Source organism: Pan paniscus, chromosome 15 (assembly GCF_029289425.2).
Source record: "Pan paniscus chromosome 15, NHGRI_mPanPan1-v2.0_pri, whole genome shotgun sequence".
In the NCBI taxonomy this organism is placed as follows: domain Eukaryota; kingdom Metazoa; phylum Chordata; class Mammalia; order Primates; family Hominidae; genus Pan; species Pan paniscus.
Window position 1 is genome coordinate 91,143,606 of NC_073264.2, and position 20,955 is coordinate 91,164,560.

The 20,955-nt window shown below is 42.3% G+C and overlaps 1 protein-coding gene across 12 annotated transcripts in view; it reads left to right on the forward strand.

Moving 5' to 3' along the window:
• Positions 1 to 20,955, forward strand: part of TDP1 (tyrosyl-DNA phosphodiesterase 1) — an 89,706-nt gene that overhangs the window by 44,009 nt on the left and 24,742 nt on the right. For all 12 annotated transcript variants that reach the window (XM_055097935.2, XM_055097938.2, XM_055097940.1 and 9 more), the window contains one exon: positions 20,258 to 20,360. In XM_055097935.2, coding sequence (XP_054953910.1) covers positions 20,258 to 20,360 — 103 coding nt within the window. The remainder of the gene's footprint in view (positions 1 to 20,257; positions 20,361 to 20,955) is intronic.

Here is a 20,955-nt window from a genome sequence, read left to right on the forward strand (position 1 = left end):
TACTCAAATAGTGTGTCTCTCAACAGGGCACTATAGTTATTTTGGTCAAGATAATTTTTTGTTATACAAGATTGTCCCATGCATTATAAGTTATTTAATAACCTGGACATCACATATTAACTGCCAAGTCCTAGTGAAAGCTGAAAAAAATGCCTTCTACATTTCTAAATATTCCCTAGATTTTATGCTCTGGTGGACAATATCATCATCCTTGAGAATAAATTGGTTATGAACAACTGATATATCCTTTCATTTAATATATTTACTTGCTTTAGAATAGTGAGGCAGGATTGTAGAGAGCACTGTGGATTCTAGTCCAAATGAAGTGCTCATGCCCAGCAAATCTAATGCTCTGTCAGCAAAGTAGCAGACATACTAGTTTTAAGAATTGGATTTTAGCCAAAGGTAAATACATCAAAAGCTACGTAAATTTAACTTTTGATATTTTTCTACTTTATTATTACTGATCCATATTAATGTTTGGGTTTGGAATGAATAACCCACTCCTTTTTATTAAGTACAATAAAATAAAAAAATCCCCAGAAAAAAATTAGAGGAGTAATAAGCACAGAGAATGATAGGCAATATGAATTTTGACTTTTAACATGATAGACTTTAAAAAATAATCTAGAGCTGCATATCCAAAGAAGTATTATGATCACCCTTTGAAAGTAGGTGCTTTGGCCAAAAACATTGCCATTGCTCAAGTTTTCTTTCCACTCTTCCAAGTTCTTTCAAAATAAGTTGACGTGACACATTAACAAATAAGTATTGTTTCTTAATAGACATTCTTTGTTTCCAGCCTTGCATTAGTTTTCTGTTGCTATGTAATATATGATCACAAACTAAGGGGGCTTAAAACAATACAAATTTACTATCTCATGGTTCCCGTGGGTCAGGAGTCTGGGCGTGGATTAGCTGAGCCCTCTGCTCAGTGTCTCACCAGGCTAAAATCAAGGCGTCAACCCAGCTGTGCTCTCATCTGAAGCTTGGGGGTCCTCTTTCAAGCTATCGGTTGCTTGTGGCTGTAAGCCTGAGGTTCCTGCTTTCTTGTTGGCTGTCAGCCGGGCATTCTCAGCTCCTAGGTGCTGCCCGTGGTGGTCTGCTGCATTCCTCATGGGATGCTTCTTGGAGACCAGCAGGAGGATCTATCTCAGGAAGGACCCAACTCAGGCCCACCCAGGATTATTTCCCTTTTGAGTAACTTAGTCAATTAATTGATAACCAAATTATGCAAGTGAAACTCCATCATATTCACAATTTTGGCTTATCCTCAAGGAAAGGGGATATACAGGCATGTGCACCAGGGGCCATCTTTCGATTCTGCTTTCCACAGACTTCACTGATGGAGTTCCGCTCTTATTGCCCAGGCTGAAGTGCAATGTCACGATCTCGGCTCACTGCAACCTCTGCCTCCCAGGTTCAAGCAATTCTCCTGCCTCAGCCTCCTGAGTAGCTGGGATTACAGGCATGTGCCACCAGACCACGGCTAATTTTGTATTTTTAGTAGAGATGGAGTTTCTCCATGTTGGTCAGGCTGGTCTTGAACTCCCGACCTCAGATGATCCGCCCACCTCGGCCCCCCAAAGTGCTGGGATTATAGGCATGAACCACTGCACCCGGCCCACTGATATTTCTTTCCTGGTTCAATTTACCCATCTTATTCTCCAATTTTGGCTGGAATTAATTTTTCACTGTTTCCAAAATTGGGGTTTGTTTTCTGTAGTTAAGCAAAAGTACCCTTGTACACACTTAAAAGACTGAACCTCTGGCTCCAAAGCTCTTTGAGAAGTTCTGTACTTTCTTGGAGCCAAAAGAGGCAGCTGTACTGGAGTAAGGGACTAACCCCGCAGCATGACTGCTTTGGAGAACCATATTTGCTTGGGTATGTAGAGTTGTTAAAAATAATAGTCCTATAAAAGATTCATAGAATCACAAAAGATCTGATTTCCTAATCTTAAAAAATCTCATCCCCTTAGGAAATGTATTTCGTATGGTTCCTATTGGGTCTGCGTAATATCTTATTGCCTGTTATGTCTCTACCCATCATAAGTAGAGGATGTTGACTTCCTGATCATTTGGGCTTTGTTTCATCCAGTTGACATTTCACAAATGTGAAAACTGGCTACAGAAGGTCAGGAATTGGAATCTTATAAAAATGCTAGCCTTAATATAGTTTTTAATCTTCCCTTTTATTATTTTAAATATAAATCATAGTTTTCATTTCCTCTCTTTCATTATGTGTTGTGATTGAGGTTCTGACTGAAAACATTTTTCATAGATCCTGGGTCACGTTTTAGTATATGGTTGCCATAGTTACCACGTCACCAAGAATCATAAAATCTGCACCAAAACCTTTTTTAATGAAGTTTCTGTTGAACTATCTGCATTAGAAGTTTCCTTTTACTGTAGAGAAAAAATGAGTTTATAATTATCATGCTTCATTTCCTACCAGAATACTCATTGTGATCTTTGGTAATTATTCTTTAATGTTTGTGCCTTCTGGCAGATTGGCTAATATAGTGCCTAGTTCAGTACCTGGCCTGTAGTGGCTCAGAACTGAATGAATGGTATCCCCCTTAATCTAACTGCAGTTTATTTTCAGACTGCTTCTCAGGTTTTATTTTTTTCTGTACTGTCTACAATAACTATACTTTTCTTTCAACTTCTAATTCAAATGCTCCCCTTAAAGTGAAACTTTTTCTAGCTCAGCAGGCATAATTATTTTTTCCTTTGTGTTTTCATGGCGCTTTTTGCTTGGTCCTTTTTACATCTTCCCAGTTTATTTTATTTATTTTTTTTTAATTTTTTGAATATCTTCTCACTGCTTCTGTAGGCATCGACCTGGTTGCTTCTTTATGGGTCTCTTTGCTTCCCTGTGTCATGAGCTTCAGGTGAGCAAGGTGCCTGATCTTACTCATCTTTTTCTGCTTAGCATCTAACACTGCATGGCACATGGTTACTGACCAAAAATTATTTGAATCAGTACCCTTTTAAAAACTTATTTTTTTCCAATAGGTAACATACACAATATATAAATGGTATATAAAGAAGGTATGTCTTCCCATTCCTGTTCCCCAGCCACCCTGCTCCTCATCCGGAAACCACTACTACTAGTTGCTTGGGTTTAATAGCTGTAACCCATCAACATTTTCAAACCCAGGGTCCACAGATGGTGACATTTCCCAATCATCCGGCATATTATGGAGGAAATAACCTGAGATAGAGTCCAAAGATCCAAGTCCTAATTTGAGATTGCCACTTACTAGCCTTGCCACTTAAATTTTGGAAAACGCATTTATACCCTTGGCTTTTATCTCATTTATGGAATCCCAAGGATGATGATAGAAAACATGCGGTTGTTTCCTATTAAACAGTATGCTGTGTTTAATATTAGTTCACTGCTTGATTTTTCATGTCTCTCATATTCATTAGGCCTCTTAGGATTTAAGAAAGCACCTTATAAAGCCTTTATCTGTTTTGCCTGTGTAACACATCCATATAAAATATATGACCTTAAGACGTATTCAAGCTGGGTGCAGTGGCTCACACATGTAATCCCAGCACTTTGGGAGGCCAAGGCGATCGGATCACTTGCGCTCAGGAATTCAAGATCAGCCTGAGCAACATGGTAAAACCCCATCTCTACAAAAAAAAAAAAAAAAAAAAAAAAAAGGCGGGGGGTGTGTGGTGGTGTGCACCTGCAGTCCCAGCTACTCAGGAGGCTGAGGTGGGAAGATAACTTGAGCCTGGGAGATTGAGGCTGCAGTGAGTCATGATGGCACCACTGTACTCCAGCCTAGGCAACAGAGTGAGACCCTGTCTCAAAAAAAGAAGATCTTTTCGTAGATATATAGCCTTTTCTAAACTAAATATGTGGTTATTTTTATTTTATTTATTTATTTTTAGATGGAGTCTCGCCATGTCACCCAGGCTGGAGTGCAGTGGCGTGATTTCGGCTCACTGCAACCTCCGCCTCCCGGGTTCAAGCGATTCTTCTGCCTCAGCCTCTGGAGTAGCTGGGACTACAGGCGCATGCCACCATGCCCAGCTAATTTTTGTATTTTTAGTAGAGACGGGGTTTCACAGTATTGGCCAGGCTGGTCTCGAACTCCTGACCTTGTGATCCACCCGCCTTGGCCCCCCAAAGTGCTGGGATTACAGGCGTGAGCCACTGCGCCCAGCCATATGTGGTTAATTTTTAAATTGGTCACAATTACTCTATTTAATCAGGACAAGTACCGTCAGCCAGATTTATACATTCAGAGAACTCAAAATTAACAGTTCACTTGAACTTATTAGGATGTTATATTAGCTGGCGATTTCCTCTTTTGATTTGTTACTTTTATGGAGAGATATTTATGGTTTTAATAAGATTTTCCTCCCATCTGTTTTGATCCTACCGTAAAATCATCCCATGTTTGATGGGCAGCCAGTTGTTAGGGAAATTATTGGGACATGATGACAAATGTGGTATTTAAATTTTACCACAGGACTAAGCAGGAGGAAGATGAGGTTTAAGAGAAGCCTTGGCTAAGAGGATAGTGCCTAGGTGTAATTGGCAAACCCAATGAGAACAGTTACGAAAGTTGTGTATTGTGGGTGGTCAGAAGCAAGGTGGGTACCTAACACATGCTGGATCACTGTTAGAGTTGCCTAGCAACTGACAGGCAATGCGGATAGTCAGGGATGAGCAGAAATGTTGGTGCTGCCACTTCGGGAGAAAACGAGACAAGTGCTTGACTGCAAAATCACTGGCTTTTTGAGGAAACATAAAAGACATTCTCTCTCCTCTGCTTTTCAATGTTACTATGCAGTACTCCTTCTCTAATGTCTGTTGCTTTGATTCTGAAACAAATCACCCCTTTTTGTTCTCCTTTGTCTGAGTATTTTGGTGAAAATAAAATTGGATTACACAAGAAAATACTTATAGATGTCATTGGGTAGACTTGCTTGCCTGGCCCTGTGGCTCTAAGATATTGGGATTAGCTGGTATGCTTCATGTGCTTTGTTACAAATGATGGTTATCAGTACTAACGCCTACAAGTGACTTCCTTTATACGATAGAGATGACTCAAGGTCATATTACTACCCTCACCTGCCTACATCTGGTACAAGCAGAGTGAAGACAGAGCATACCCCTTTCTGTACTCATATGAAAAAGTCTTGTGAGCATCATCACTGATGGAAAAAAGCTTGAGACCCCTGACTTAGTGCCTCTAGACCCTTTGCACTGGCATTGCTAGTCACTAAGTGCACATCTGGCTTGAGATGAGGAGGTGCTACCTGGAATTTCCCACCAGGGACTGGCCTCCAAAGAAAGCCTCTCACAAGTAATATAGCAAATACTTGTATGGTGCTTACTATATGCTGGCCAAGCACTTTTTTATACTAGCTCATTTAATCACCCAAATTAGGAGCTAGGTACTGCTACTATCCCCATTTTAGAGATATGAAAACTAAAGCATAGAGAGCTTAAATAGCATGCCCCCAAGTGACCCAGCTGGGAAGCAGGAAGAGCTAGGATTTAGACCCAGATAGTCTGATGTGACTGTTTCTTCTTTATGTGCCAGGTGCTATTCTAGGTTTTAGTTATAGATGATGGACAAGACAGGTGTGGTCCCTGCTCTCATGGAACTTGCCTTCTAATTGATGTAGACCTGTCATCTCTCTGCTTTGGGATTGGCACAGAAACATTATTGCAGGAGAGTCAGCAGGATGGTGACAGGCTGAGAGAAGGAAGGGAGGAAGTAGGTTGCCTATAAGGTTGTGAGCACAGCTCTCTAGGAGAGTTAAACATGCTGTTAGGCTTTCTGGAGCTGATCAACAGCCCCAAGGAGGCTGCCCCTCCAGCTATCTCAGGTCTTAGTGGAAACCTTCCTTGTGCTATGCAGCACCAATGCTTCAGGCTCCAAAAAGACAAGAATCATTCCCATGACACTGTGTACTATGGGACTCAGGAAAACAAAGGTAAGGCACCAGCCTTCACATACTTTATAAAGGAATCATCTTCAGAGAGCTTTTCAAGGTCTCCCAGGACCTTGACCAAATGCTGACCATATGGCCAGTCTTACTGGCCATGTGAACAGTCCATCTGCTCTGCAGCCACACTCTTAAGACATTTGTTTCTGCTCTCTAGGCCCATTTCCCCATCTGTAAAACCAGGGGTTGGGCTAAATCAGTGGATTTTATGCTGTGTTCCTTGGAGCCCTGTGGGCTCTAGAAACCCCTTTCAGAAGCCACCACAACAGTGGGCAGAGAGAGATGAGTGCAGGTAATTCACCCAGAGATACTCGCCCTTGTTTGCTTAAAATGTTTCCTTTGAACAAAGGGTTCTCTAGGTTTAAAAAAAAAAATTTTAAAAATCATTATAATAGATCATCTCCCAAGGCCCATTCTAACAAACATATCATAGTTCTGTTAAAAGCATTAACCATTTCCAAACCTTACCTTTGTGAGGTGCATTAAAATTTACTAAGCACTTGCACCTAGATTATTTCATTCATTCCTCATTATAGCCCAGTGTAATGAGCAGATGGTGTTAAGTCCTTATTATAAGTGAAGAAATTGGTGACCTAAGTACTAACCACAAGGTAACAGAGCTAGCCAAAAGCAAACTCAAATCTTACAAGTCTGTTGCTCTTTTCAAGTCCTTGTATTTATTGCCTTTCCACTATAGGAGATAGACTAAAACATTGGAACATTTCATTACAAAATAAAACAGTAAGCAGTTTTTGGTTGTCACAGGGGTTACTATTAAATATATACTCAAATTATTTGGTATAGTATTCTAAATACCAATTTTGACCTGAAATTTGAAAAGCACTTTTTTTATCCTTGGCAGTAATTTTTGTCATTTTGGATTATTGATGTGATGACTTCTAAAGTCCTTGTAATTCCATCTGTGGGATCAAGAATAGATGGATCCTTTTAAAGACTAGGTCAACAGGTAGGCTGGACTATGCCATCGGGCACCAAGGCCTCCATTTAGAGTCCAACATGGCTGTGAAAGACTGCTTGTCGGGGGAGGGTCATGATAGGCCTGTGACTGAGGAACAAAGTGAGGTTGCAAGTAGATTTGTCCAAATCTATTTGGTGGTTTGTCAGACTTTACACTTGCAAAACCCCACACCCAAGTATCTAATCTTCTTTAGTGTTTTGCTCTTATCTGCTTGAAAACATGCATCATAATCATTTTCATTTTTCTTTTCTTGCTGGCTTTTCTTTGTTAATACACTGTATCTGTAAGACCTGATATCCACCCTGGGAACACAGCTGATGTGTTGCATCCTCTTAGTAGTTAATCTCCCAAGATTCTTCAACATCTGCAGAATTTTGAGATAGGATTTCACGCTGTCACTCAGGCTGCAGTGCAATGGCATGCTCACTGCTCACTGCATCCTTGACCTCCCAGGCTCAGGTGATCCTCCCTTCTCAGCCTCCCCAAATAGCTGGGACTACAGGTGAGTGCCACCATGCCTAGCTAATTTTTTTTGAGACGGAGTCTTGCTCTGTCACCCAGGCTGGAGTGCAATGGCGTGATCTCAGCTCACTGCAACCTCCACCTCCTGGGTTCAAGCGATTCTCCTGCCTCAGCCTCCCAAGTAGCTGGGATTACAGGCACCCGCGACCAAGCCTGGCTAATTTTTTTGTGTTTTTAGTAGAGATGGGGTTTCACCATGTTGGCCAGGCTGGTCTCGAACTCCTGACCTCAGGTGATCCGCCCACCTCAGCCTCCCAAAGTGCTGGGATTACAGGCGTGAGGCACCATGCCCAGCCCATGCCTGGCTAATTTTTGTATTTTTCATAGAGATGGAGTTTTGAAATGTTGCTCAGGTTGCTGTTGAACTCCTGAGCTCAAAACTCTCTATCTGCCTTGGCCTCCCAAAGTGCTGGGATTACAGGTGTGAGCCACCATGACCAGCTCCTCTTCCTCTTTATTATTCACCAATATTTTCATTCCACCCTTTTTTGGCTTTCAAAATTAGTCATTGTCATTATTACTTTACAGTCACTTCTTGTTTACAGTTACCCATAAGTTTACTCATTTCTTTGTTCTTTTTCTTCCCGGTAGCCCTGTCCTTTCAAACAAATTGTTTTATTCCTGAACTATATCTTTTATAGTTATTTCACTGATGCCTTCTTACTGGCAATAAGCTCTTATTTGTTTTTCTAAAACTCCCTTTATTTTTGCCCTCATTTTTGAGTGATAATTTAACTGAATTTAAAATTCTTTGGCCGGACGCGGTGGCTCACACTGCCCACACCTGTAATCCCAGCACTTTAGGAGGCCAAGGCTGGTGGATCAGTTGAGACCAGGAGTTCAAGACCAGCCTGGGCAACATGGTGAAACCCTGTCTCTACTAAAAATATAAAAATTAGCTGGGCATGGTAGCTCACACCTGTAATCCCAGCTACTCAGGTGGCTGAGGCATGAAAATCGCTTGAACCCAGGAAGCGGAGGTGGCAGTGAGCTGAGATCGCTCCACTGCACTCCAACCTGGGCAATAGAGCAAGACCCTGTCTTGGGGCGGGAAACTGGGACAAAGTAACTGCCAACTAAGATTTTTTTTTTTCCTTTTAAGGCAGAGTTTTGCTCTGCCACCCAGGCTTGGTTCACTGTAACCTCCACTTCTCGGGCTCAAGTCATCCTTCCACCTCAGCCTCCCAAGTAGCTGGGACTACAGGCATGCGCCACCACACCTGGCTAATTTTTTATTTTTTTTAGAGATGAGGTCTCACTATGTTGCTGTTCTCACACCCCTGAGTTCAAGCAATCCTTCCACCTCAGCCTCCCAAAATACTGGGATTACAGGCATGAACCACCATGCCTGGTCTTCCTCTAAGTTCCTTAAATATTTTTTTCCATTGGCTTTTGAGCTCAGTTGTTGGTATTGAGAAGTTGCCATCTAATTGTTGCTCCTTGTGGAAAAGCTGTCTCATCTGTGGCTGTTTTTAAGATTTTCTTTATATTTGGTATTCTTCAATTTAGCTACGATGGATAAATAGGTATGGATTTATTTTTATTTAGTCTCAGCAGGGTTTGTTGTATTTCTTCACTCTAAAGAACTGATTTTTCAACAGTTCGGTAAAATTATTGGCTATTATCGTTAAGCATATTGACTCACCCTCTCTCACTTCCTTCTTGCAACTCTTATGAGATGCTTGTCGGACCCTCTCATTCTATCTTCAGTTTCTTACTTTGCACCTCTTTGCCTCTGAGTTGCATTCTACCTAATTTCTTTAGATCTTTCTTCTGTTCATTAGTTTTGTTTTCAGCTGTGACTCATATGGTATTTAATTCATCAGTAGAGTTTTTAATTCTAGTGACTGTATTTTACTTTTGGACCTTCTTGGATACCATATGTTTCATGGTTTAGAGTTCAGCCCGGAGTCACGCTGCCTGAGTTCAAATTCTTACTCTACCACCTAGTACCTGTTGAAATCTTGGGCAAATGACTTCCATTTTCTCATCTGTTAAATAAGTATAGTAATAGAATAGGTATCTAATAGTTAATAATGAAAATAAATAGAATATATAAAGGTATTAAAACAATGTTTGGCAGTTAATAGATGCTGCATATTAGCTGCCATTATTAGCAAATTTGTTTTATGCTTGTTTCATTATTTCTTTTGTATGTTGTTTACTTTGAAATCTTTTGTTTATTTTTGTTTTGTTTTTTGAGATGGTGTCTTGCTGTGTCACCCAGGCTGGAGTGCAGTGGCACGTGATCATAGCTTCTGGGCTCAAGCAATTCTCCCATCTCAGTCTCACAAGTAGCTGGGACTGCACGTGCACACCACCCTGCCTGGCTAATTTTTGCATTTTATTTTGATATGGGATCTTGCTTTGTTGCCCTGGCTGGTCTCAAGCCTCTGGCCTCAAGTGATCCTTCTGTCTTGGCTTCCCAAAGCACTAGGATTACAGGCATGAGCTACCATGTCGGGCTCAAATCATTTTAAGTATACTTATTTTTAACTCGACATCTAATTGGTCAATCATCTGAAGTTCCTGGAGGTCTAATTATATTTTCTGTTGTCTTGCTCATGATGGATTTGGATTATTTTCCCTTTTATTTTAAAATTTGTGTCTTCACTGAAGCTTGAACTATAAAAATTATCTGTGACTTGAGTGGACAAACCTCTGTACCTCCAGATAGATTTTGTTGCTGCTGGTCTCTTCAAGAACCTGGAACCAATGTCTATGTTAATATCTTGACATAAGGTAGGGGCAGATACCTAGCATTCCAATATTTGAGAGATCAGGTAGAAGAAAAGGAGTGACCAGAGAGGTTGAAAGCAGAAACGAAGCCACAAAGTGTAGCAGAAAACAAGGAAGAATAATTACATTAATGTTTCAATTATGCCAGGGGATAAGAGGCACTGATGGTAGAAGTCTCATGCTACAGAGAGATTAAGATGAGAGTAAAGAAGTTTCCATTGGATATGGCAGTGTGGAGTGACTTTAAGTGGCTTCAGGATAGTGGTTTGGGGAAAAGTCTTATTGAAAGCACATAATAGATTGAAGGGTAAGTGTGGTTCTCTGCAGTATTGTACTGGAAGTTATAGCTAGTGCAATAAGGCAAAAAAATAAAAGACATAAAGATTATTAAGGAAAAAGTAAAACTATATTTGCAGAAGATATGATTGTGCATTTGTAAAACCCCAAAGAGTTTAAACATGATTTCAAGATTCACTATAAAAGCAGGGTAAGACTGTGATATCAGCATAAGAATAGATAAATTGATCAATAGAACAGAACAGAGTCCAGAAATAGACACATATATCATCAACCATTTTTGACAAAGGCACCAATGTAATTCAGTGGATGAAGGATGTTCTTTTCAATAAATATTGCTAAAGCAATTGGATATTGATGCAGGAAAAAAACACCTTAGCCTATCTTAGGACATAGACAAAATTAACTTCAGATGTATCATATGCCTAAGTGAGAACGCTAAAGCTATAAAGCCTAGAACAAGAATACCCTATTACCTTGAAGTAGGCAAGATTTAGTACATAAGACATAAAATGCACTTGCAAGAAAAGATTTACACATGTTTGGACTTCAAAATATTTTAAAACTTTATTTTGTCAAAAGACACCATTTTGGGATGGATGAAAAGGTTTTTCTGAGTAAGACCTCACACCCAGAAGCTATAAAGTCAAAAACTGCACCTCGGATAACTTCCTTCCTCGCCCCAAAATGGAAGAAAACAAGCAAAAATTACCTTCTGAACTATAAAGGTTTTCATAAAAAAGTTATAACTGGGCAAACATTTGCAACATAATTGTAATATATGAAAAGCACTGTGTGGTGGGCAGAATAATGGCCACCCAAAGATGTCTTTGTGTAAATCCTCAGAGGCTGTGACTGTTAAATTATCTGGCAAAGGGTAATTAAGGCAGCAGGTGGGATTAGGTTTGCTAATCAACTGACCTTAAAATGGGGTGGTTATTGGGGGAAGGCCCAGTATAATCACAAAGATACTTAGAAGTGGAAGAGGGACAAGTCGAGAGAGAGAGCACTGCATGAAAAAGGACTCAGCTAACCTCACTGGCCTTGAAGATGAAGGAACAGAGACATTCCAAGGGGAATGCAGACAGCCTCTAGAACTAGAAAAGGCAAGGAAATGAATTCTTCCTGAGGGCCTCTGGAAGAAACACAATCCTCCTAAAACTTTAATTTTACTTTACTTTGTGTAAGATAATGAATCTTTGTTTTAAGTCATTAAATTTGTGGCATTTTGTTAGAGCAGCAGCAGGAAACTAATGGGCACTGCATATCAAGAGAAAAAAACAGTATCATAGTTTAAAAATTGATACTTCACAGAGGTAAACATCAGCGTTCAGTAGTGATATGGGCTGGCTGTATCCCCACCCAAATCTCATCTTGAATTGTAGCACCCATAATCCCCACATGTTGTGGAAGGGACCTGGTGGGAGGTAATTCAGTCATGGGGGTGGGTTTTCCTGTGCTGTTCTCGTGATAGTGAATATGTCTCATGAGATCTGATGGTTTTTATAAAGAGCAGTTTCTCTGCACACACATTCCTGCCTGCCACCATGTAAGGCACGCCTTTGCTCCTCCTTTGCCTGCTGCCATGATTGTGAAGCATCCCCAGCCATGTGGAACTGTGAGTCCATTAAACCTCCTTTCCTTTATAAATTACCCAGTCTTGGGTATGTCTTTATTAGCAGTGAGAGAACAGACTGTTATAGTAAATTGCTACCGGTAGAGTGGGGTGCTGTTATAAGGATACCCAAAAATGTGGAAGTGACTTTGGAACTGGGTAACAGGCAGAGGTTGGAACAGTTTGGAGGGCTCAGAAGAAGACAGGAAAATGTGGGAAAGTGGGAACTTCCTAGAGACCTGGAGGGCTCAGAAGACAGGAAGATGTGGGAAAGTTTGGAACTTCCTAAAAACTTGTTGAATGGCTTTGACCAAAATGCTGACAGTGATATGGACAATGAAGTCTAGGCTAACATGTTCCCAGATGGAGATGAGAAACTTGTTGGGAACTGGGGCATAGGGGACTCTTCCTATGTTTTATCAAGGAGACTGGTGGCATTTTGCCCCTGCCATAGAGATCTGTGGAACTTTAACCTTGAGAAAGATAATATAGGGTATCTGGCAGAAGAAATTTCTAAGCAGCAAAGTGTTTGAGGTGATTTTGGGTGCTCTTAAAGGCATACAGTTTTATTCATTCATAAAGATACTGTTTGGAGTTGGAACTTATGTTTAAAAGGGAAGCAGAGCATAAAAGTTGGAAAACCTGCAACCTGACAATGCAATAGAAAAGAAAAACCCATGTTCTGAGGACTACAGAAATTTGCATAAGTAATGAGGAGCCAAATGTTAATTGCCAAGACAATGGGGAAAATGTCTGCAGGGCATGTCAGAAGTCTTCACGGCAGACCCTCCCATCACATGCCTGGAAGCCTAGGAGGAAATGGCTTTGTGGGCCAGGCCCAGGGCCTTGCCGCTTTGTGCAGTCTTGGGACTTGGTGCCCTGCATCCCAGGCATGGCTAAAAGGTGCCAACGTACAGCTCAGGCCATTGCTTCAGAGGGTGCAAGCCCCAAGCCTTGGTGGCTTACACATTGTGTTGGGCCTGTAGGTACACATAAGTTAAGAATTGAGGTTTGGGAACCCCTACTTACATTTCAAAGGATGTATGGAAAAGCCTGGATGTCCAGGCAAAAGTTTGCTGCAGGGATGGAGCCTCATGTCATTAAGTGTTTATGGCTTTTCCAGGCACATGGTGCAAGCTGTCAGTGAATCTACAATTCTGCGATCTTGAAGGATTCTGGCCCTTCTCACAGCTCCAGTAGGCAGTGCCCTAGTGGGGACTCTGTGTGGGGCCTCCGACCCCATAATTCCCTTCCACACTGCCATAGCAAAGGTTCTCCATGAGGGCCTCATCCCTGGAGCAAACTTTTGCCTGGACATCCAGTCGTTTCTATACATCCTCTGAAATGTAGGTAGAGGTTCCCAAACCTCAATTCTTAACTTCTGTGTACCCACAAGGCCATTGCTTCAGAGGTGTGCTGCAGGGGTGGAGCCCTCATGGAGAACCTCTGCTAGGGCAGTGCAGAAGAGAAATATGGGGTAGGAGCCCCCACACAGAATCCCTACTGGGGCACTGCCTAGTGGAGCTGTGAGAAGAGGGCCACCATCCTCCAGACCCCAAAATGGTAGATCCACTGACAGCTTGCGTGGTGGGCCTGGAAAAGCTGCAGACACTCAATGCCAGCCCCTGAAAGCAGCCAAGAAGGGGGGCTATACCCTGCAAAGCTACAGGGGCAGAGCCTGTCCAAGGTTATGGAAGCCTACCTCTTAGATCAGCGTGACCTGGATGTGAGACATGGAGTCAAAGGAGATCATTTCGGAGCTTTAAGATTTGACTGCCCTGACAGATTTTGGACTTGCATGGGGCCTGTAGCCCCTTTGTTTTGGCCAATTTCTCCCATTTAGAATGGCTGTGTTTACCCAATGCCTGTACCCACATTGTATTTAGGAAGTAACTAACTTGCTGTTGATTTTACAGGGTCATAGGCAGAAGGGACGTACTTTGTCTCAGATGAGTCTTCGGACTGTAGACTTTTGAATTAATGCCAAAATGAGTTAAGACTTTGGGAGGCTGTTGGGAAGGCACGATTGGTTTTGAAATGTGAGAACATGAGATTTGGGAGGGGTAAGGGGTAGAATGATATGGTTTGGCTCTGTGTCCTCACCCAAATGTCATCTTGAACTGTAGCTTCCATAATTCCCATGTGTCATGAGAGGGACCTGGTGGGAGGTAATTGAATCACGGGAGTGGGTTTTCCCAGGCAGTTCTCTTGATAGTGAATAGGTCTCACGAGATCTGATGGTTTTATAAAGGGCAGTTCCCTGCACATGCTCTCTTGCCTGCCGCCATGTAAGATGTGCCTTTGCTCCTCCTTTGCCTTCTGCTATGATTGTGAGGCCTCCCCAGCCATGTGCAACTGTGAGTCCATTAAACATCCTTTCCTTTGTAAATTATCCAGCCTCGGGTATGTCTTTATTAGCAGCATGAGAACAGACTGATACAAGTAGATACAGTTAAAAATACTTGATATGGTTTGGCTGTGTCCCCACCCAAATCTCATTTTGAATTGTAGCTCCCATAATTCCCACATGTTGTGAGGGAGACACAGTGGGAGATAATTAAATCTTGGGGGCAGTTTCCCCCATACTGTTCTCATGGTACTGAATAAGTCTCAGGAGATCTGATGGTTTTATAAGGGGAAACCTCTTTTACTTGGCTCTCATTTTCTCTCTTTGCCTGCTACCATCTTTGTAAGAAGTGACTTGTTCCCCCTTGCCTTCTGCCATGATTGTGAAGCCTCCCTAGCCATGTGGAACTGTGAGTCCATTAAACCTCTTTCCTTTATAAATTACCCAGTCTTGGGTATGTCTTTATTAGCTGCGTGAGAACAGACTAATACAATACTTAATATTGTTAGTAATCAGAGAAGTCAAATATAAATTAGATATATTTTGCCTATTAGACTTGTAAAACTTTTAATAGATACTATCCACCCAGTGTTCTCAAGAGTCTAAGAAAAGAATACTTCTATACAATGTTGCTAATAATCTAAATAGGATAGATGCTTGAGACAGAAATTGGACAGAATTTATCAAAATTAAAGATTATGTTCCTGTGTATACCCGTATACAACTTGAATCTTCTACAGTGAGAATATCTTTACATATCACTTGTGAAATGTCATTTCAATCCATAAAACAGAGCCTAAGAGTAATACAAGAAAACCTACAGAGAATGCAAAATGGAAGGAAACCTACGATGTCTGTGTTTGTGGCACACACACTGCCGTGGAGTTTTAGGAAAGGGCAACAGCAGCATTGGCTGGAGTCATGGTTTCCCCTCCACATCAGTACAGCTGCTTAGTCTCCATCTTCTCCAGCACACACTGTTAACATTCTGTTTTATTGCAGCTGTCTGTGAACATGTCTGTCCCCTCATCCCTGGTCCTCTAGAAGTGCGGTGGCCAAAGCCTCAGTCTGTACATTGTCTCATTGTCTCTGTACTCTTTGTGCTGCTGCTGCTGCCTAGACTGTTAAGTAATTAATGATGAAAAAGAAATATTTTATCAGTGGACGTATGTTCCCATAACAGCAGTCATCCTTGGGGACTTGTACATCTTCTAAAAAAAAAACTTAAAAGTGAATCTAATCAGCCACTCTAATTGGTGTTCAAGCAGGGATTGGTGATGGCAACTGTTCCCATTACCAAAGTTCAGGTTTTGAAAGATGCTTGGAGCAGGGTTTGGCCCAGAGGTCATCTTCATAGCTCCCCACTTCCTTTCTTAGGCAGTTGTTTCCCCCATGTGTTACCATGAACATCCAACAAGTACTCCACTCCCCAGTGGTAAACCTCCAGTGAAACTCAGAGATTTTACCTTAGGATGAGACTACATCACTGGAGGGGAACACTCTAGTTCATGTGAGCATGGGTGTCTCTCATCATTGTAGACTCTAGCCTGGAAAGGGATTTTTGGTCTCATAGGCTGACAGCCCTCATTCTGGATACAGGAACCTAAAGCCCAGGGAGGAGAGGAGTGGCTTAAGGAGTCACAGCTAATGGGGAGGCTGAGACATAAACTACTCCTGATTCAGGGTCCAGGGCTCTTTTCTCAGCATGTGCCTGCCTGCCTTCTCCATGTGCCTAACATGCCATTCCTGTGCTCTCCTGAGATTTCCTGTATGAATTTTTTGTCATATGTTTTCAAGTTTACTCTTAAAAATTTAATCTTTGGGACAGAATGTTCATATTGGGGACTCAGGTCAAACCTGTAATAAGCAGTCACACCTCACAAGCTGTGGCAGGGTATTCTGCCACCATTTGCACTCCTTGTAGGCAAGGGGACAATAAACTGCCTAAATGAGCAACATATCATTAGTCAGCTTAGCTGTGGTGGCTTGGTGCCTCATTCAGCTCAGACTGCTATACAGAGCAGCTTATAAATATATTTCATAGTTTTAGAGAATGGAAGTTCAATGTCAGGGTGCCAGCATGGCCAGGTACCGGTGAGGGCCTTCTTCTGGGCTGCAGCCTGCTGACTTCTCACTGTGTCCTCACAAGGTAGAAAGGGGGCAAGGCAGCTTTCTGGGGTCTCCTTTATAAGGGCACCAGTCTCATTCATGAGGACCCCATCCTCATGACATAATTAACCCAAAGCCCCTGCTCCTGACACCATCACATTGGGGGTTAGGATTTCAACATATGAATTCTGGAGGACACAAACACATTGGGGGTTAGGATTTCAACATATGAATTCTGGAGGACACAAACATTCAGTTCCTAACACTTGGTAATGGTCAACTTGTCTACCCTCAACCACAATTTCCAGAATTCCCTTTCTTGTATGTTTCCAATTAGGTGGGCCCCAAGGGAGATTCTTATATTTGGAGAGCAAATGTGAGACAGCAGCCTTTTTTTTTTTTTTTTTTTTTTTTGAGATGGAGTTGTTTCGCTCTTATTGCCCAGGCTGGAGTGCAATGGCTCCATCTTGCCCCACAGCAACCTCCTCCTCCTGGGTTCAAGCGATTCTCCTGCCTCAGCCTCCTGAGTAGTTGGGATTACGGGTATGCGCCACCACGCCCGGCTAATTTTGTATTTTTAGTGGAGACGGGGTTTCTCCATGTTGGTCAGACTGGTCTCGAACTCTCGACCTCAGATGATCCGCTGCCTTGGCCTCCCAAAGTGCTGGGATTACAGGTGTGAGCCACTGTGCCCAGCCGAGACAGCAGCCATTTTTATAACTCATGCGTTGTCACTGTGTCCAGCAGAAGCTGGACCTCACACCCTCCCAAGTCCTCCTTCAGCTTTTCTAACTCCTGGCCCTCACCAGGTATGTATTTTTTCTGTGATGAAGGCCCTGTCTTCTGCAGGACATCCACACCTCCAGTGTCAGAGGCACAAAAACCACATGGGTTTCTATCCTCACAGTCTTCAGTCCATGCCTGTGGCTCCAGCTAGTTATTCTTCACTTTATGCCTGTCCTCCCTCTGGCTTCTGCCTGCTCTGTAGACTTCTAGCTCCAGCATCAGGACAAAGATAACACCCTTATAAAGACTTTAACCAGCTCCTACAATTACATGATAATAAATTCCTGTAAGAAATACACACACACACACATATATACAATTTCCTAGTTATGTTTCTGTGATTGAACCCTGACTGATACACCCCCAGAAGCTACTGTCACTCAACATGACTTTAGTAAGGGTTTGGGTAGTGTTTCTGGTAGATGGTAGACCATGGGACCTCCAGAGTTCTACCCTAAGGATCTAAAGTAAATTAAATACCCCACCCCTCTTTAGTGATGAAGCATCACTCGGTATCCAGCAGCAACAACACAAACCACAGCACTTGGGAGAGAAAGCAGCCCAGTCCAGTAGAAAAAAGAACAATGGAAGAACGAGGGCAGGGGGAACAAAATGGTGAAAACGAGTTTTCAACAGAAGCCAGGACAGGCAGTGGACAATGGATTCCATGTGGAGAACAGAAGCTAGAACTTTTTGGAGTTGTGGGAGCAAGAGACCCCTGTGATGTCGCTGTGCCTCATGAAAGACATAGTGCTTTTGCTGTACATGACGGGCGTGTGTGCGCGCGCGCGCACACACACACCCCCACCCTCCCTGCCCCCCAACCCCACAAGAGTTTGGAAATACCCCATCTTCCTGGCTGCCCCAGGTGCCCGTGATTCAAAGTATTACCCAGAATGTAAAAAGTTATTAAAGAGGATATCTCAGGGAATGTTGATTTATCACCTAGACAACCTGCAAGTGACTTTCAGGCTCTCAGTGTTCACAGTAGAGTTTCTAAGGTCCCAAATGCTTAGAAATCTGTTACAAGCCAAATAAAAGGAGGGATTGGAGGAAGCCATCTGAAAGGCTGTCCTTGCGATCTCTGTTGAACTTTACTTTGGAATAAGCCCTCAAATCTTGGAATGCTAAGAAAACACAACTCATGGGGAAAGAATGAGAACAGCCTTCCAGAAGATACCTCCCATCTGTGTTGTCATGATACTGATAGTCAAGAGTTGGCCAGAAAGCGATCATCTAAAAAGTGAGAAAAACACCTCAGACCCACTTGTTGGTTTTGCCGTTAGACTTTCCTCTTCGCCCAGGAGATGACCTGTTTTACTAACAGGTGAAAGACCTAAAAGCAAGATGTCATCTTGGACTTTTAAAAAAAGGTTTTTTCCTAGAATCATAATACCAGTTTATCATAAACATCAGCTTCCTCTTCACTTTATGTCGCAACGACGTCATAGACAGTGATGTTCATGATTGTGGTCCTTGTGCAAAGGTTTCCTGTCCTCAATATGGTTCATTTAGGAAGCCAGGAAAGCTTGTAAATAATGCTCTATTTGCTTAAGTCAGCCTAATTGCTTCAAGAGTTTTCCTTAGCTCTGATTTCCACATTCTTCTTTCTCTGTTCCCATAGAACCCTTAACAAACATTTTTTTTTTTTTTATCTTACTTGGTCGTTGTTTTTGTTTGACTCTCCAATTCCAGCAGACAATAGTTCCAGCACATAGCTCAGAAAACATACTTGGTGCACCAGTGAGTGAATCTCGAAATAGTCACAGTCATCCACAAAGTCAGGCTCTAAAGAGTTTTCTGAATAGCTGAGGTTTATATGTTTTAAAAATGAAATAGAACTTGGGTGAGCCTAACTGAAAAAATGTTTATGGTGGGTTTATGTTAGTCTCTGCCACATTCGATTATAAAAAGAGTCTCTGAAGACGCCTCAGAGCTTAGTGGTCTCCATTCCTGAGCACCTTAATATGCACCTTGGCACCTCTTGCAAGTTCAGTGTCCAGTCTCCTTCGTCCTGCTGCAGCTTGATTTTTTTCTTTTTCTTGAGACGAGGTTTTAATTGTCATCCAGACTGGAGTGTGGTGGTGCAGTCTCTGCTCGCTGCAACCTCCACCTCCCAGGCTCAAGCGATCCTCCCACCTCAGCCTTCCAAGTAGCTAGGACTGTAGGTTCGCGTCACCATGCCTGGCTAATGTTTTTTAGAAATGTGGTTTTGCCATCTTTCCCAGGCTGGTCCTGGGTTCAAGTGGTCCGCCCGCCTTGGCCTCCCAAAATGCTGGGATTACAGGAGTGAGCCACCATGCCTGGCTTGTACTGTGATTTTTTTAGCCACAACTCTTTGAACATATAAAACATCATTCTGAACGTACCATTTATCTCTAGATACAAATAACAGTCTTTGTCCTCAGAGCTGTTTTCTTCACATTGAAAGTAGAAATTAGCACTACCTGGCAAAAAAACTGAAAAAGAAAATATGAAGCTTAAGATACTACTGCATAAGATAATATTAACTTTCTTCTTAAATGCTAGTTTTATATACAACAAAACCAGAAATCCTGGCTACTCCAGGATCGTGAAAAGAAAAGGGGCTTTAGAAAGAAAAAAATAAAATCTAAGGAAAGATAATTATTTTAATAGCTGCCCTCAGGAAAATGCAGATGAGGGTGAAACTATCCCAAATTAGCAATTAGATAAATCTCAAGGATTAGAGAACAGCAGATTTTAAATTCTCTTTTTCAAAAATGCAGCAACTCTGCTAGAAAATGAATGAATGTGATTGCAGCTATATATTTTTTTGACCGGTGCTCTTGCAGCTGTGGAAGTTTGACCCACACTGAGATGCCTCCCTGAGTCAGCCCTTTCTGTGTCCTTGTCTCTGCAGCGCAAATCTGTCCAAGGCTGCCTGGGGAGCATTGGAGAAGAATGGCACCCAGCTGATGATCCGCTCCTACGAGCTCGGGGTCCTTTTCCTCCCTTCAGCATTTGTAAGTTTACACTTCCAACTGCACAGTGGGTCACATGGGAGATGAATTGGGCTTTGTGTTCTCTTCCTTTAGTCACAACAGCTTGCCTAAGGTAGGCAGGAAACAGTCGGGATTCTTACCCAGAGCCTGCACTCTTAACCGCTGGTCTGTACCTCTGAGCTTACCGAACACTCACCAGTCTGGGTGCAGTGGGATACCTGCTTTCAAGGCATGTACTTGATTAGGAATTGACTGTGTGCTTCCAGCGAAATTAATAACATTTAAAATAAATATTGTGAACTACAATGTGAAGATTTATCTCAAGGTGGTAGATGACAAGTCACCAAAGGAATGGCCCAATCAAGCACAAGTTGTTTTAGGTAGGGGTGACTGGAGGATGAAGTTGGGAGGCAGGAGAGCTTGGCAGAGTATTTGAAAGATGCTTAGGATGTAGGCTGTATAGAGAGAGGTGGGAATGGCATCAACGTTGGAAAGGAATTGGTAGTAGCACAAACTGGGAAGCAGAGATTGGTTCACATCATTGGCTAGAGTTTGGCCGGGCGGGGCCAGTGGGGTGGCACAAAGGACATGTGCTTCTGGCCCAGTAAGCCCTCTG